Source organism: Artibeus jamaicensis, unplaced genomic scaffold, assembly GCF_021234435.1.
Source record: "Artibeus jamaicensis isolate MK-2021 breed Jamaican fruit bat unplaced genomic scaffold, CSHL_Jam_final scaffold_916, whole genome shotgun sequence".
Classification (NCBI taxonomy): Eukaryota; Metazoa; Chordata; class Mammalia; order Chiroptera; family Phyllostomidae; genus Artibeus; species Artibeus jamaicensis.
The window spans coordinates 31835177-31851360 of NW_026522059.1; the positions used below are offsets into that span (position 1 = coordinate 31835177).

At 44.5% G+C, this 16184-nt stretch overlaps 1 protein-coding gene across 5 annotated transcripts in view; it reads right to left on the reverse strand.

The window, feature by feature from the left end:
* ESRP1 (epithelial splicing regulatory protein 1) overlaps positions 1–8803 on the reverse strand; it is a 54606-nt gene extending 45803 nt beyond the window's left edge. For 4 of the 5 annotated variants that reach the window (XM_053660781.1, XM_053660784.1, XM_053660783.1 and 1 more), the window contains exons 1-4: positions 8413–8714; positions 7768–7896; positions 6448–6561; positions 3476–3590 (exon numbers count right to left, since the gene is read on the reverse strand). In XM_053660781.1, the coding sequence (XP_053516756.1) occupies positions 3476–3590; positions 6448–6561; positions 7768–7896; positions 8413–8544 (490 nt within the window). In that variant the 5' untranslated portion in view covers positions 8545–8714. Of the gene's footprint in view, positions 1–3475; positions 3591–6447; positions 6562–7767; positions 7897–8412 lie in introns of all 5 variants that reach the window. The other variant, XM_053660785.1, reaches the window with a different exon arrangement.
* Positions 8804–16184: the final 7381 nt, after the last annotated feature.

Consider the following 16184-nt stretch of genomic DNA (forward strand, 5'->3'; position numbering starts at 1 on the left):
TTATATAAATAGTCCCATAATCAAAATGTCCTCTCATCAGGAGACAATGAGTATAATTTCTACAAGGGATCCAAGACAACATCTTCCTCAAAACAACAACAAATCACAGGGCCCCAAGCCACCTCACCCGATTGAGTAAAGAGCTTGCAAAACACCACCCACAGCTCACCCACTGACCCAGGTCTTCTTCCAGCCGGGACTGCACAACTCAAAAAGCAGGGGACAGCACAGACCCTGGCGTAACTCAGGCCCAGCGCTGACTCCACGGGGTTTTAGAACCAGCACGATGACCACAGGGGGAAATAAGTGCTAAAATAACAAAATTTCTAAAACCCATTTTTTAAATCAAAATCACCACACTTCTTGGTTCCACAGCACCTGATACGAAGTTTTCATTTGGGAAAACCAGAGATAAAACTGAGGTGTGGAGAAGACAAGTGACTTTCCTAGGAGAGCACAGCTGCCTGCTTTCTTGCTTGGCCCTTTTTCCAGGAGTTGGCAAGAGCCTCCTCGCCCTGCTGGTTTGCCTAGCAGAACAGGTAGTCCCCTCAGGAGCGAGCGACTCTCCTCCTACTTGGCAAAGCCACCAAGGATGTGTAATGATCATCTTTATGTTCTCCAATCTAGTGCCAATTCCATATTACAAAGGAAGATGTTCAGGGGTCTAAAGAACAGGACAGCTCTTCGCATCAGACACTGGAGAAAGCCTTTGCATAGATAAGTTGGTAATCCAATCGGGTATAATTGCTTTTGACCTGAGGAATTGGTTTGGTGGCCCACTCAAGGAAATAGCGATTCCTCTGAATAGGAGTCATAAAACAACTGATCACAGTAGCAATATAAAACAAAAACCACTGTTAGGAAAGCTTAATAATATTCCTTACCTGCTGAATGGGAAAGAAAACACACAAAGAAACATTAATAAAACCATTTAAGATTAAAACCCACTTCTTGATTAACAATAAAACTATAAACCTAAGACTCTTCTTAAGTAAGCCAGAAAGAAACTAGGCTTTAATTAAGCTATTTTTTAAAAAAATATACAATTGCCTAATTCTTCAATGAACTGTATTACTTAAGAGCTACCATGATATCCTTCATAAAATTTCAGGGGTGACAGACCTGAAATGGAGCCTGACTTAGCTTTATTCACAATTCATCTGTTATATTTGATTTTCATCTCCATGACATTTGAATCAGAACTGCCAACAAATAGTTATAGAACGAGGATTAAAAGGAATGACAAGAAATAATTGGTCTAGCATCCTGTCCTTTCATTTAAAGGTCAGATCATGCAATTTTTTATTTCCAAAAGTAACATGCTCTGGGCTGTGTGGATAATACAGCATAGAGCAAGTGAAAAGCCCAATTTACCATCTCAAAAATGTTTAATAATAACCCAAATTCTAACACATGTAATACTCTTCAGAAACCAAGAAGGGAAAAGTAGATGAACTTTTAATGAGTTTTCCCTGAACTGTCAACATATTGAGAAAACCAAAATACCTAACTATCAAAATCTTTTGTTTGTAGCTATGGAAGTTTTTACTACTATCTGACCTGTAATCACCAGGAAAAAACTTTCTTTACTATAAGAGGAAGCTGAATAGTCAGGGATAAACAATTCTTAAAATATTGACTTGACCATGCAAATTGTCTTTTTATAAATTAAGATAACTTACTAGGGTTTCCCTCCACTATCCACTGATTCATTTTTTTAGAATTGTTGGTTCTCTATTTTGTACCACTGCAGCAAACAGTTTAGTATTTGTTACCGACTGAACTGCATCCCTCCCACAAATTCATATGTTGAAACTCTAACCTCTAGTGTGACTATATCTGGAGACAGTATTCAGGAGGCAGTTAAGGCCATAAGGAAGGGGCCGTAATTTGTTCGGACTGTGGATATAGAGGGGAAAAGATATTTCCTCCACTTCTCCCCCGACCCATTGGAAACACAGTGAGGAGGTAGGAAGAGCCCTCCCCAGAAAATGACCATGCCGCCATCCTGATCTTAGACTTCCCAGATTCCAAAACTGTGAGAAAATAATAAGTGTGTTCTTTAAGTCACTCAGTCTATGGTACGTGTTAGGGCAGCCTGAGCTAATTAATTAATACAGCATTCAAACCAACAAAACAAAAAGAATTTTTGTGTTGTCCCAAACCTCCTAATGAAACTCTTACAAGAATTCCCTCAAAATGTGCTTCCTGTACCCTTCTCCCAGCGCTACTGGCAGCTAAACTAGTAACTAACCAGTAGCTAAACCAGCTAATCCAAAATTGCAGCTAACTGCTTCCCATAAGAAGGTAAATCAGATGGGTCTGACCTGCTTACAGGTGGTTAGGAAAAATATGCAAGCAACTTTTTTCAATCGAGAAATTTTGAAATAAAACAAAAACCAGGCTTTCACTCCTGAAAAAGAATGAGAAAGTTTAAGAATAAACATCCATTATCCACAAGTTCCTGAAAGGGACTCCAATCCAACTTCAAGTCGATTCTCACAGTGGCTCTAGGTGAGTCACCTACCCCTGCTATTACTCAGTATTCCATCTGATTCGTTAGCACATGACTGCTTATTAATTAGTACTTTAAAGACTCACTGGATGAAAAATGATGGGCCATTCATGACTACAGGATTTGTGATCACTAAATTTACTTTTAAATACACAATGCATTAGATATACTACTATCTTGGTAAAAAAAAATTGGGGGGTAAAATCCTAACCTCACTTTATTTCAAACAATGGCCTATTGTAATCACTACAATCTTATATATATTCCACAATCCCATGGAAAGTTAAAAGGATTACCAATGGACAGCTGTTTGTAAAGAGAATATACCCACTACTTAAAAAAAAAAAAAACCCATAAATTCTTACCCATTCAAAAGCCAAAATAAACCCTAAAACCAAGATATCAAGAACAAGTGGCCCTGGAATCAGTATCAAAGAAATTAGTCTTCACATTCCTCAATAACAACAAACCCCCCCCCACACACGCACACACAAAACCCCCAAGCTACTCCCTTAATACAAAATTAAACTCTACTCTAGATCTATTCAACTCACAAAAATTCATCTACCTAAATTACTATTGAAATTCAGCAAATTAGTAACTACTTTAAAAGATGCCTATAATTGTCCCTGATTGGTGTGGCTCAGTGGGCTGGGCATTGTCCAGCAAACCAAAAGGGTGCAGTTTGATTCCCAGTCAGGGCACAGGCCTGGGTTGCAAGCCAGGTCCCAAGTTGGGGACATGAGAGAGGTAACAGACAGATGTTTTTTCCCACCTCTTCCTACCCCCCCTTCAACCTCCCCCCCCATAACTGTACTGTTAGTTCTTCACAGCACATACACAAGTTTTAGACAGGCTACTGTCATCCACACACTGATAAAGTCAAAAATCTTTCTTGAATTGCCCATTTCTCTGCAGCTATCTTTTCAAATGTCTCTTGGGTAATCACTTAAAGGATACACTCTGCCATTGCTGCAACATCCAGTTTATCAATATCAGGTGAACCAGGGCAACACTTCTTGAATTCTTTTCGAAGATCAAAAAAGGAATAGAAGCATTCAGGCAATAATACATTCTGAGGGAGGACAAGGTATACATTGTTAACTAGATGAACTGAGTCAACCGTTTCCCTAATAATTAGGAATCTAAGAAAAATATATTTTACCACAATATTTAAATGTTTTTTAATAGAACATGAGGGTGTTTTTATTATCTGCTACAGTATTATATCTTACATGTAAGTCTCATTGGAAAAGACTCATCAATGTTAAGGCAATTGATTAAAATGTTTGTGTTCCACTATACAGTCCATTAAAAAGTTTTCTGAAGCTGTAATACATTTGGCTGCTGTATTTTATATTTTCTGCTTAATGAAAGTATGCTCTCTTTCTAGCTGTCATCATTCTAGACTACCTGTACTTTTGGGCAGCAAATCAACTCTCAGTTCTCATATGCGCACCTTTACCATGTCTACCTAAACACAGGATTCTGCTCTAAGACACAGTAGTTTTAAATGCTGGGTTCTAATAATGCATATTTCCTATACTAAAATCAGATTAGGATAAGGAATTCCTTGTTACCTGAAAAGGATTTATTTTGGGGCCAAATTAGAGTCCTATTTTACTTTTTCTGACCATTACTCTGGCTATACCTTAGCAGTCAAGTTAGACTTAAAAAAAACTCTCAAAAATCTCAAAGGCAAAGGAAAAATAGTTACCTGTTGTTCTGAGCTACTAGCACCACTCTCTTACAGTGATTAAACAACGCAACTGGGCAAATATTAAACTATTGTTTCTTTTTTCCCCTCATGGATAAAAAAACCTCTCACTGAATAATTTCCAAAGACTTTTTTAGAACTGTATTGATTCTTAAAATTTCAAAATCTTCTATCGTATTCACTTACTGGGAATTCCTACTCATTTGTACCTTAGAAAGTCAAGGAAATAAAGACTTTATAAAGTTTGTAATCCACAACCTTTGAGGCAATAATGTCTGTATCTAAATTTCCTTTGCTGTGTTCTGTTAGATGTAACCTGTTCATGCTACATTGAAAACAGGTATTACTTCACCAGTCAGTTTTCAAAACAGTTACCGAAAGAATCGTGCATCCTCACGATTACTGACAAACATGTTAATTTGAAAGCTATTTATAATGACATTCACCCACATGTTCAACAATAAAAGATTGGTTGAAATAGCTGTATCCATTTAAAATACTGAGTATTTTAGTTAGTGCTTACAGAAGATACTGATGTAACAGTGGACTATTAAGTAGGCTAAAAGGTTTGTGTTGTGTGAATGCTCCTTGTAAAAATAAAGCTTTTGTACAAAAATCTAAAAGAAGATATTCAAATATGTTCATGAGGAAAAAAACACTTTCTTATTTTTTGAGTGGCAGCGTTACTTTTGTTTTACCATTTTCTCTAGGTTACCTTCATAAATAGAGTTGCTTTTATTATAATACTAAATTTAGTTTATTTTTTATGATACTAAATCAATTGTTTCCCTTTTCCTCATCAAAATCCTAATATAAATGACTCAGGAAAATGTCTCAAATTTTTCTCTGGAGTTTTTTCCATATGCAAGGCAGCCCATCTAAAATAGCAAAACCAGCTGTTTTCCCTCAGCTCAATAGATAAAGAATTAAGTCTTATCTCTCCTATGAGTTTGGGGGTGGGGGGCGAAATCCTCATATGTATATTTCAGGATCAAGCAAGCATACCTAGCAATTGGCCAAGCATTGAATTAACAAAAAATACTCCCCCCCCCTTTTAATCAAATAATTACTAAGGTTCCTACAGAGGGAATGATATTTTTTCAACCCTCAAGATACAGGAACTTGAGTTTCTCCTTCAAACATTTACATTATCATTATACATTTACTTTATTTCTTCCCCTTTACGTACTGGAGTAAAGAGAAAGATCTCAATGGCTACTCACTTGTGACATCAACTGTCATTCTAAACCTTTCACTGCAAGAACTACTTCATACAGTTTCCCTAGAAATATTTTGCTTCCACCCTTTCAAGTTATAGCTCAAACTAATTAGGTTGATCAAATGAACTGTATTAGCAGTGATTGGCTGCACTAGGTTTGTGATCCATCTCTCCATTTTTCCACAGCTCCTCATCCTTCCCAGGGAGAGAAATCCTGGTGTATCTACAGTAAGATTGTATTTTTCTCACTCCACACTGTTTTCTACTACCAAAAAGATAAGAAAAGGTAAAAGATGGGGCTGACCCTGTTGTTTTGATACAGGATTCAATTAGTTTTGAAACATTTACTTTAAGTCAGACAAAGCACAGTGCACTATAATTAATGTTTCACTGGTTATGCAGCAAAGTCTTACTTTCCCAGCACAAACTTTTAAACGAAATTATTAGAATTACAATTTAAAAGGTTTAATTGAACTTTTCTTCTTTGCTCCTTCCTTTCTGGGATAAAGGATTTTCCATACAGTAGGAATATTATAGGATATTAAAATACAGTTCTCTGCTATTTGTAGTTATTTTTAGTGTAAAGAATTCAGCTAATATGCTTTGGAAAAGAGAATGTCAAGCATTTCAAATGCAACATAAACAAAAAGAAAACTTTCATTAAGTCACCAAAGAGTTATTTCAAAATTAATGCAATCTCAAACATCTCTATGAAAGTGTCATGAATTTTGTATTGTGGTAAAATATACGTGACACAATATTTAACACTTTAACAATTTAAGTGTACAGCTCTGTGGCACTAAGTATACTTCGTATTGTTGCACAACCATCAGTACTACCCCTTTGTCATCTTCTCAAACTGAAAGTCTGTACCCACGAAACAATAACTCCCCATTCGCATCTATTTAAAATCGAGAAACTTACATAAGCCATTTTTTAAAAAAGCCTCCAGTCACCCCAAAGATCCAATCGCTTTTGGGAAGCCAGCACTCTTACCTTCTTGGAAGCCTCGGGATGCAGGATTTGCCTGACATGAAGCTGCCCATCAGTACAGAGACAGAAAGAAGTTCCTACGCCAATATTCAGTTCATTGCTCACTGACTGGTTAAACTGAAAAGAACAAGACACGGGATGCAACTGACGCAGGATTTACAAACTCTGCAAAGCGGCCCCACTTGGTGGTAACCAGAGAAAACCGAGCAAAAGTACAATGAAAAGGGAACAGGCGCTAGAAGCAACATAATTAGAAAGACCAGCCTCCTGCAAACGGTCTAAGCTTCCTTTAAAATAGGGAAGGCTTTCCAATCGACGCGCAGTTAAGCACGGGAGAACTCAGAAAAACACATTCTAACGTCCGTTCCTATCCCCTTCTATTTCTGCGAAAAATACAAGACTTTTAAATCAAAGGTCTCGTTTCATCAGCAGATTGCCCTTAGATTACATCATTCCCCGGTGTTACTTTTTGTTGTAGGCTTAAGAAAGAAGCCAGTTGGGCAGCGTGGGTAATGGGTATACAGATACTCTGGAAAGCCCGGTAACACGTTTCCTGAAACACATCTCAAATTATGACTTTACCCTATAATTCGCAACTCGTGTGCTAGGGCAGGGGCGGTGAGAGCGCCGGACACGCACCTGTGCACAGGTGTTTAGCGCCTCCTCCTAACTCCCATTTGGTCAGCACCCCGAAGATGCTGGGTTTTAGGTCACCTCAGTTCCAAAAAGAGGGTTCCACCATTTTCACAGGGACCCCACGAGCAACTCTGTCTGGGGCTGCAAACCCTCCCGGGAGCTAAGACCAAGGTCACTTAAAGAAGCAAAATTGGTACCAGAACCGAGCCTTTGCGAGTTCAGAATCCTGAAACCAGGCGCGCGGTGCCCAGTGCGCGGTCTACGCCCGAGCGCCCCCTGCCCCGGGGCTGAGCCACGCACCGAAACCCCCGCCCGGTGCACGCGCAGCTGCGGTGTGCGGCGGGGCGCGGGGGCGCTAGGATTCAAACTCCACTCATCCCTCAGTTGGTAAAAACCCGGCTGGTTCTCTGGCCCAGGGAATGACTCAGGAAGCAACTCGAAAACTAGAGAATTTTGGTCCCAGACCCTGGGGTTTGGGAGATGAAGAGAAAAAGTGACCTCCTCCCAAAAGGTCCGACCCGGGCCTCGGAGCTGGGTTTCCGCCCGCGCTGCCCGGCGCCTCGCCCCCCACCCGGGGAACGCACGTGGACGGCGGGGCGATGGCCTGGGGACTGGTAAGGCTTGGCCCACCGCGGGGGACGCCACGGTGGCCCGGCTAGGGGAGGGCGGCGCGGCCCTGGCTGTCACCTGTCGCAGTGCTTGGTCCAGCTGCGGCGCCGAGGACAGCTTTTCGGCGTCGATCTTAGTTTCTTCTTTACAATCTTCCGTCAGCTCCAACTGATCCGGTCTAACTAGTACTTCGTGCAACTGTCCCACCTCCGACGGGAAGACACAGGAGTCAGTCTCCCCCTTCCTCAGTGCGGGGGCCTCTTTCACGCCCTCCTCCCTCGCTGCCCTACTGGGGCGGCCCACGCCTCCGGAGGGGTCTGGTCGCAGAAAATCAAAGCTCTCTCGTCGCCAGCGATTCGGGCGCAGAGGACCGCGCGGCCCTGCCTCCGACCCCACCCCCACCAGGATCAGGACGTAAAAGTCCTGGAAGCTGACACAGGGGCCCCAAGGATTCCAGCCCGTCTCCGCGGGGCGTCCCCAGACTAGCCGAGAGCCTGGCTCGGCGGCGCCGGCCGGCCCACCTGAGCCAGATTTGGGAGGGCTGAAATGGCTCCACGGCTGTTGGCCAACGAGCCTGGTTTTACTCCGGAATCCCTAGGCCCCAGGTCTCCCCTCACAAGTGAAGAAACTAGAGCACTTGTTTACCGACCCCCCCCGCCGCCAACTTCTACAACAAACTTCTGGTCCTACCCCTATCATTTGGGCAGAAATGTGGAGAAATACCTTCTTGTTGGCCAGATCCACGACTTTCCATAACAGCAGGATCAGCTCTTTCTCATCCGAGCCCAGCTTGGCCCCAGTGGCCCCAGCAGTGATTCCAAAAAGCACCACCAAGTAATCCGGAGACGCCGTCATGACGATAGGTGGGGAGGGGGAAAAGGGGGGTCGGGAGGCGGTGAGGTGGAGTGGAAGTGAGAAGAGAAAACCTGTGCTAAAACCTCTCCTAAAAGAAAAGGAAAGAGCGCCCACCCCCCCTCCTCCTCCTCGCCGCTGCTGGTGCAAAAGGCGGTAACCAACCACCCAAGCCGACACCTGGCCAGTGCTCCACACCCTGGGCGGGAAGGGGGGTGGGAAGGAGGGCGCAGCAGACCTGCCCTTTTTCTATTCAATGGCCCTAGCTTCTATGCAAAAAGACTGGAGCAGGGCTGCACCCCCCGGAGGCGCGCGCAATGGCTGAAAGCTTTTCTGTTTTGGGATGTGGCTCTACCTGCCCGCCCCTTCCCCCTCCCCCACGTGGTGCAGGTAAGAGACACCTGGCGGCGCCGGCCCATTGGCTCCTTTAAACCACGACGTGGCAGCGGTGGGGGAGGAGGCCACCTGGGGAAAGAAGGAGGAGGGGGCGGGAGACAATGGCTGGATGAATGGAGAGGGGCGGGCGGGAAGGGAGGAGGGGGGAGACTCACTGGGCAAGGAGGAGGCAGTCTGTACCTAGAGGGTAGCCAAGGCCAGACCGGGAAGGGTGAGAGGTGAGGGGTGCGGGGCAGGGGTAGGGGGTTCACGCCTTTGGAAGTAACGGTGTATTTGGGGGTCTAGGAGAAATGCAGGCTGTGGGGAACGAAGCCGGAGGTTCTAAAGGGCCGAGCGAAAAGGCCTGGCGCGGGGAGACGAAAGGAGGACAGAGGTGAGGCCCTGGGTGCGGAGCTTCCCAGGGCGCGGCGCCCCGAGAGGGCGAACAGCGGAGGGAGGGACAGCCTGCTGCAGCCGGGAGGTGGCGGGGCAATTGCCAGGCACCGGAAAAGCTGCTCCCGAGCCCAGCGCACCTTTAAGTGCAAACAGCTGGACCTGTGGTCCATTTGCCCCCCCCCCCCGTCCCGCCTCCTGCTGGAGCCCAGGTGCCTGCCCCTCCACACCCCGAAGCGCTTCCCCCCTTCGGAAGCGAAGCCCTCGAGCCCCGCAGAACCCGGCTCCTGGCTGGACGTCCAGTCTCCCAGCGCGCTCGCAGAAACAGTCACTGCGCGCCAAGGCAGCAGGGGGCCCCGGCAGGAAATCCAGACACAGTGGACCCCACAACGTTTTCTCTCGGCTGCTCCCTTAATTGCTACGTCTTGTTCGGTCCTGGCTGCTAGTTCGAGACCGGACCTCCTCCAGGGCCGGGGCCCACTTTCTCTGATTTGCCCTGGATCCTAAATAAAATGCAGCTACCTGGAGTGCAGAATGTTTTCGTGAATTCGGTGCTCTAGAGCCAGCTTTTCGTCAGTTCCCCGCTCTTACTCCACGCCCTCTACTCATACCTTTGCCTTTTTACTGCCGTCGGTTTGGCCAAGTGTCCGAGCAGTGTCCCTCAGTCTAACTGGGCTACGTCTGCCCAGAGGCCGGGCGCCCACCACCGCCAACAAATTGGACGGCAATGTGGTGGGTCCTGTTGACATTTTAGAAGGAAAACTGCTAAAGAAGTTTCCTTGAGTTTTGTGTTTCAAACTGACCTATTCTTGGGAAACAATTCCGTCTGAAGTATTACTATTTCGACTCCAGGTGTCCATCCCTTTATATTCATGACATGAAAGTCAGGCAATTTATTTTTACTTTGGAATTTCCTTAGTTTATTAATCTTAGAGAAAGAGAATGGGAGATGGGGGCAGCGAGAGAGGGAGAAACATAAGATATCACTAAAGCAACCCACTCTGGGCATAAAAATGAGAACCTTTTAGGACGCAAGTGAAGGGAAACGAGACCGCGCTTTGTCGACCCGGAGGAAGCGCGGTCAGAGTGGAGAGGGGGCTGCAGCTCAGTGCGGGGGGCGGGGGGTAGAGAGCCCGACCCGGCCGCCGCCTGACCCGCCCGCAGCTCTGCGGTCGGCCACACCGCCGCCTGCGGCGCAGGTAGCAGCTGGCGACCCGGAGTGCGGGTGGAGACCCGCCGCCGCCGGGGTCAGGCAGCGCCGCGAGGGCGGGCGAGGGCACCCGGCGCCACCCTCTCCTGCAGTTCGGGTTCCAGCGGCGCGCTGCCGTCTCCCAGGCTGCACGGTGAGGGGTCGGAAAGGGTCCCTGAAGTCAGTCCTAGGCTGGCTCCCAGTGGTGGCCTCGCCGCCCCTCGTCCCCGGACCCCGAAGCCGCCCTCCGAGGCCCGCAGGCTCCGCGGGGGTGGGACTGGGTGCGGAGCGAGCGGGAGCGACCTGGAACCACCCCACCCCCCACCCCCGGATTGCACTGCAGCGGGCGAGGCCGCCCGGAGGAGCCGGTTCCCCGGAGCCACCTCCCTGCCAGGCTTTCTCCCTGCCTGGTTCCCAGGTGCTCGGCCCTGCCGGGCCGGGAAGTGCCGGCTGGTGGAGGGTGCGGACCGGTTCTAAGGGCCGGCTGGGCGCGGCCGGGAGGTCCTGCAAAGCTAGGCTGAGAAAGTGATAAGAAAGCTTAGGAAGTCTGGCCCCACCGCTCCAGGCAGGCCTTTGGTGCTCGGATTAATCATTTGTAAAGCTCATTTGGGGAAACTGGGAACTTATCAGCTCACTTGCCAGGGATTCCGCAGGGTTGTCCACTTTAGAATGAAACCTCAGGGCTTCTTTTCACCGAGGTTTACCTTCTTCCTGTTGAAAGAAATCAGATCCTTGGTTTCTGTTTTTTCTCATTTAAATTTTAATTTGCCTATCTAGCTGACAAGGACAGGATTTTGTTTTGTTCTGGCCTCAAAAGTACTCTCGGAGCTTCGAACAGAGCCTGACATATGCCAGGCACTCAACAAATACTTGTTGATTTTAATGAACAACACCCGCCCGTTTTTGTAGTTTCTCTGCTGATTTAGCGCATAGTTCGTCACTGCCAAGATGAGATTCTGAAAATGGGAGTCTACAGGTAATTTAAGTCTCAAATACTTAAGAAGAGTAGGTGCTAATTCTTCGAGACAAACCTACTTTTGTTGAGGAAATTCAACTCATATTAAGATGCAGGAATGCCAAGAAGAAAATCTAGGTAGTACAAGCAGATCAGTTCTGAATACAAAAATGGTGTGTCGTCTATCCCATCCATAAGCAATTCTGATATAGTAAGAATAATCAGTACGAGGTGGCCGAGAGGAACCTTGAGAAAAGAGGCTTATTCTACCTATGGTCTTCACTGGAAACTGCCCCCCCAAAAAAAAAAAAACTTCCAGAACAAATGTGATTTTTTTTTTTTTTTTTTAAGTAACAGATCCAAATTGAGGAACAGGCTGTGCAATAACTGGCCTGTATTCTTAAAACTATGAAGGTCACAAAAGGCAAAGACTGAGAACTATTCCAGATTAAAGGAATTTATGAGACATCACAAGTAAACATGGCCACATGGATCCTGAATTTTCTTTAAAAATTTTTAAAGAAAAATTTTTTTTCTTGCTTTAAAGGACATTACTGGGACAGTAGGAAAAAGTCAAATAAGGAAAATCTGTAGATTAAATAACAGTATTGTATCAGTGTCAATTTCCTGATTTTTATAATATTGTGGTTTGGCAAGAGATTGTCCTTTGTTTCAGGAAGTACCCAGTATTTAGGAATAAGGGAGAATCATGTCTATAACACTCCAGTGATTCTGATAATATATATATATGGAGAGAGAGAACAAAGCAAATGTGGTAAAATGTTAATACTGGGGAATCTGAGGAAAGGAATTCTTTATACTCTTCTTTGCAACTTTTAAATGTGTTTTAAAAAGTATCAGTGGACTTTGGCTACCACGGCATTCTGTTGTTTAACAGGCTCTGTCTCATGACTGTATGCTAATCTAATCCTTCATATTGCAGAATGAACTCATTTTCTTTTTTTTTTTAATTTTATTTATTTATGTTTAGAGGGGAAGGAAAGGAGAAAGGGAGAGAAATATCAATGTATGGTTGCCTCTCTTGTGTCCCCTGCTGGGAACTGGCCTGCAACCCAGGCATGTGCCCTGACTGGGAATCGAACTGCAATCCTTTGTTTCTCAGGCTCACACTCAATCCACTGAGCTACACCAGCCAGGGTGAACCCATTTTCTTTGTCTTTTCACTCTCCTTCTTCAGTGAAAGAAGGAGAAAAGAAAGGTCACCATTTTCTATATAACAATATTTTCATAGCAAGGTTATTCTCAGATAACTTTTCTAGACTAAATTACTGCAAGCACTTTAAAGCTTTCATCGTGAATCTTACTTTCCAGCTCTTTAATCATCTCCTTGAACCCTTTTCTTTTTACTTTTAGAGAGCAGCTCTTAGAATGGACAAAAGTCAAGTGTCCACTGTGACCTGACCATGGGTACAGTGGTGACTATGTCATATTCTTACTCCTTGCAATTCGGTTCCTTTTATGACTGCAGCAGTAGTGCTACACTTGCTGGCTCCCATTGGGTGTGAGACCTCTAGGCCTTTCTTTCTTAGAGTTCTCAATTGCACACATCCAGTTGTTCTCTTGTACCTGTAAAAAAAGATGCTTCAAAAGTGAATCAAAGTATGAAAATGTTCTTTAATTAGGTAAGGGCGGTGATTGCACAAATGTAAAAGTACTAAAAACCACTGAATTGTGCACTTTAAAAGCGTGGACAGCATGGTATGTAAATTACATCTGTTTTTTAAAAAGCGAATCAAAGTAAAAGCCTGTGCTGGGAGGCTACCACGAGCCCTTGACATTTCTCAGTTATTTCCATTAGATGCAGTCGTAAGAGAGATCACATTTTGTCTTCACTGAACAAGTCCAGCCTCTTTGAAGTGAAGGAGAGCTGATGGTCAAGATAATGAAATACATTACAGTTTTCTGTGAATTACTCTGTGCATTACACATTTAAACAAATTACTGGTCTGCCCCTTTATTATAACAATTATGATAGACAGTCTGTGTGGGCAGAGCCCTGACAGTGCCTACCTCATGGCCTTGGGTGTGTTTTCAGCCTCGCAGGGACTCCGTCTCTCACCTGTAAAAATGGGGACGATGGACATGTACACTTTGTAGGTTTTAAGGAAAGAAGATCTGTGTAAAGATGTGTTTTCCTTAAAGAAAAGAAACCCAAGAGCCAGGAAGATTACTACTCCAGAGCAGCGATTTTCTGCTGGTGTGCCGCAAGAATTTTAAAGACATGCAATACTCGACTACTTAGTTAGGGGCGCTGACCTCTTTTCCCTTCGTTTCTCAAATGAAATGACGGCAGCCAACACAATAGCTGTCCATTGTGAATGAATCACAATTACACCTATGTTTTGTCAGATTGGCGAAAATATATATTTTTGGTATTTTAGTAGTTTGTTTGTGGGTGTCATGAGATGTAAAAGGTTGAAAATCACTATGTGGGGAGGGGTTTGGCCTGTGTGGCCCCCTCCCCACACACACCCAAGCAGAAAAGTCATGATCCCTCCCTCTGACGTTAGCTTAGACTAAAGACCCCATCAAGGCAGACTAAGACATTTAAACAGGACTTCACTGACCATGTGTCATGGGGAAGGAAATACACCATGAATCTGGACAAGATAGGTCTTCTCCATGGGGAGCGCAGAACCGACCCATTAAGTGGGCATCCTGGGAAATGCCCTTTACTTCTGGCCTCATGCCCTTTGCTTAGAAGTAGATAACCTGTTCCTCCCAAAATCCAGTCAGAAAGTGAAGCAAAATAGCAAACCTTATCTTTGAAGTCAAGGTAGGTTGACAGGAGTGGGTAAAAAAAGATTCAAGAAGTTTTGATTCTCTCATTAAGTTCCTCTGCTTCCCTATAGTAGGCATACTTGTCCACCCATTTGACTGGGTGGACGATAAAGGGCCAGTTTTGTTATTCTGGCAAAATGCAACCCATCGTTGTCACCTGCTTTGTGTATGAAGTATTCAGTGTTGTTAAGTTGAGGTAATACACTTGGCAGACACTACCATTTGGAGTCTGTGATGATAAATTTAATGATGGTCCTATATCTCTTTCATTTGTATGTCGGTGCATTCTCACCTATAGATTTCTAAGTGACTCTACAAGTCTATACAAAGTGTTAGATCCGATGGGTACATTCAGTCATTTCTTTAACAAGGACTTATTTGCACTAAACTATGTACCAGGCAGAAAATGTGTTAGCCACTGGAAACACCATAGTGAATAGATACAAACACAGTCTTGCCCTTATTAAGTGGGGCACACAATCACAGAACTATATCTCTATAAACAGTGAAAAGTATTCTAAAGGTCCACTGTACACCGAGAGGACATAAAAGCAACCAGGGAGACAGAAGAAAGTTCGGAGGGCAGTGGTAGTTGGATTAAAATCCACCATAGAGATGATGTGCTTGAGAAGAGGAGACCTCTAGAATCCCCCTGGACTTCATCTATGACCAGCTGCTCTCCAAGTCCCTTGGGGTTTTCCCCAGCGACACCATGCTTGGGTCCCTCCCCTCCACTGCTTGTGTAACCTGCCTGGCCCACAGCTATAGAATCCTGCCAATGGTTGCAGCTGTCCTCTGCTGTGTGCACTAACCTTTTCCACACACCCAGTGGTTTCTGGGAACACTGGATTTCACAGATCTTTTCAACCAAAAAGGAGGGAAGGGCTCTGGATGGGTAGCTCCGTTGGTTGGAGTGTCAGCCCAATACACTAAGGTTGTGGGCTCGATTCCCACTCAGGGCACACGGAAGAATCAACCAGCGAATGCATAAATAAGCGGAAGAATAAATCGATGTTTCTCTCTCTCCCTTTGAAAATCAATTTTAAAAAAGGAGGGGCCCTGGCTGGTGTAGCTTATGGACTGAGCGCAGGCCTGCAAACCAAAAGATTGTGTTTCGATTCCCAGTCAGGGCACATGCCTGGGTTGCAGGCTAGTCCCCGGCAGGGGATGCAGGAGAGGCAACCATACATTGTATTTCTCTCCCTCTCTCCTTCCCTTCCTCTCTAAAGATAAATAAATAAAATATTTTTTTTAAAAAAAAAGGAGGGAAAGGCAACCTCCGTAGAAAGGATTTCATTTTTAATTTTGCCAAGAAGGATATGTCAAAACAAAACCAATTACTATTTACTGTGCTCTTCATTTCACTAAAAAAGGCGGTTTTGACACCAAAAAGAAAAATATATTCATTTCAGAACAAAGAACAACTTTTATGTTAGTTCTATGAATCAGCTTTATGCAAAAATTGCCACATTGGCTTATTTTTCTTTTTTGTCTCATTCAACCTCCCTTGGGAAAAGTGATCATATGCTAGGATTTGGGAGCCACCACCTTAATCCATCTGGAAATCGGCAACAAATTGATTTTCCTAAAACTCACTTGCGTTCTCTAAAATTTCATATATATTTAGTTAGATCAAAGTCATACAAGTGCATCATTTTATGTCTAATAGTTCTACGTGGTTTCTAATTAAAAAATTGTAGTCACCTGTCTGTCTCCCCTCTGAACTCATTTCTGCTACCCAGAGGCAGTCACTATCCACTTCCAGCTGCCTTTCTATTGTTGTAGTTACCTCTTCGTTTTGTAAATAACATGCACTTACTAGTATTGAATACCTTGCCCTGGCTGGTATAGCTCAGTGGATTGAGCCCAGGCCTGCGAACCCAACAACCACAGTTCGATTCTCAGTCAGGGCACATGCCTGGGTTGCAG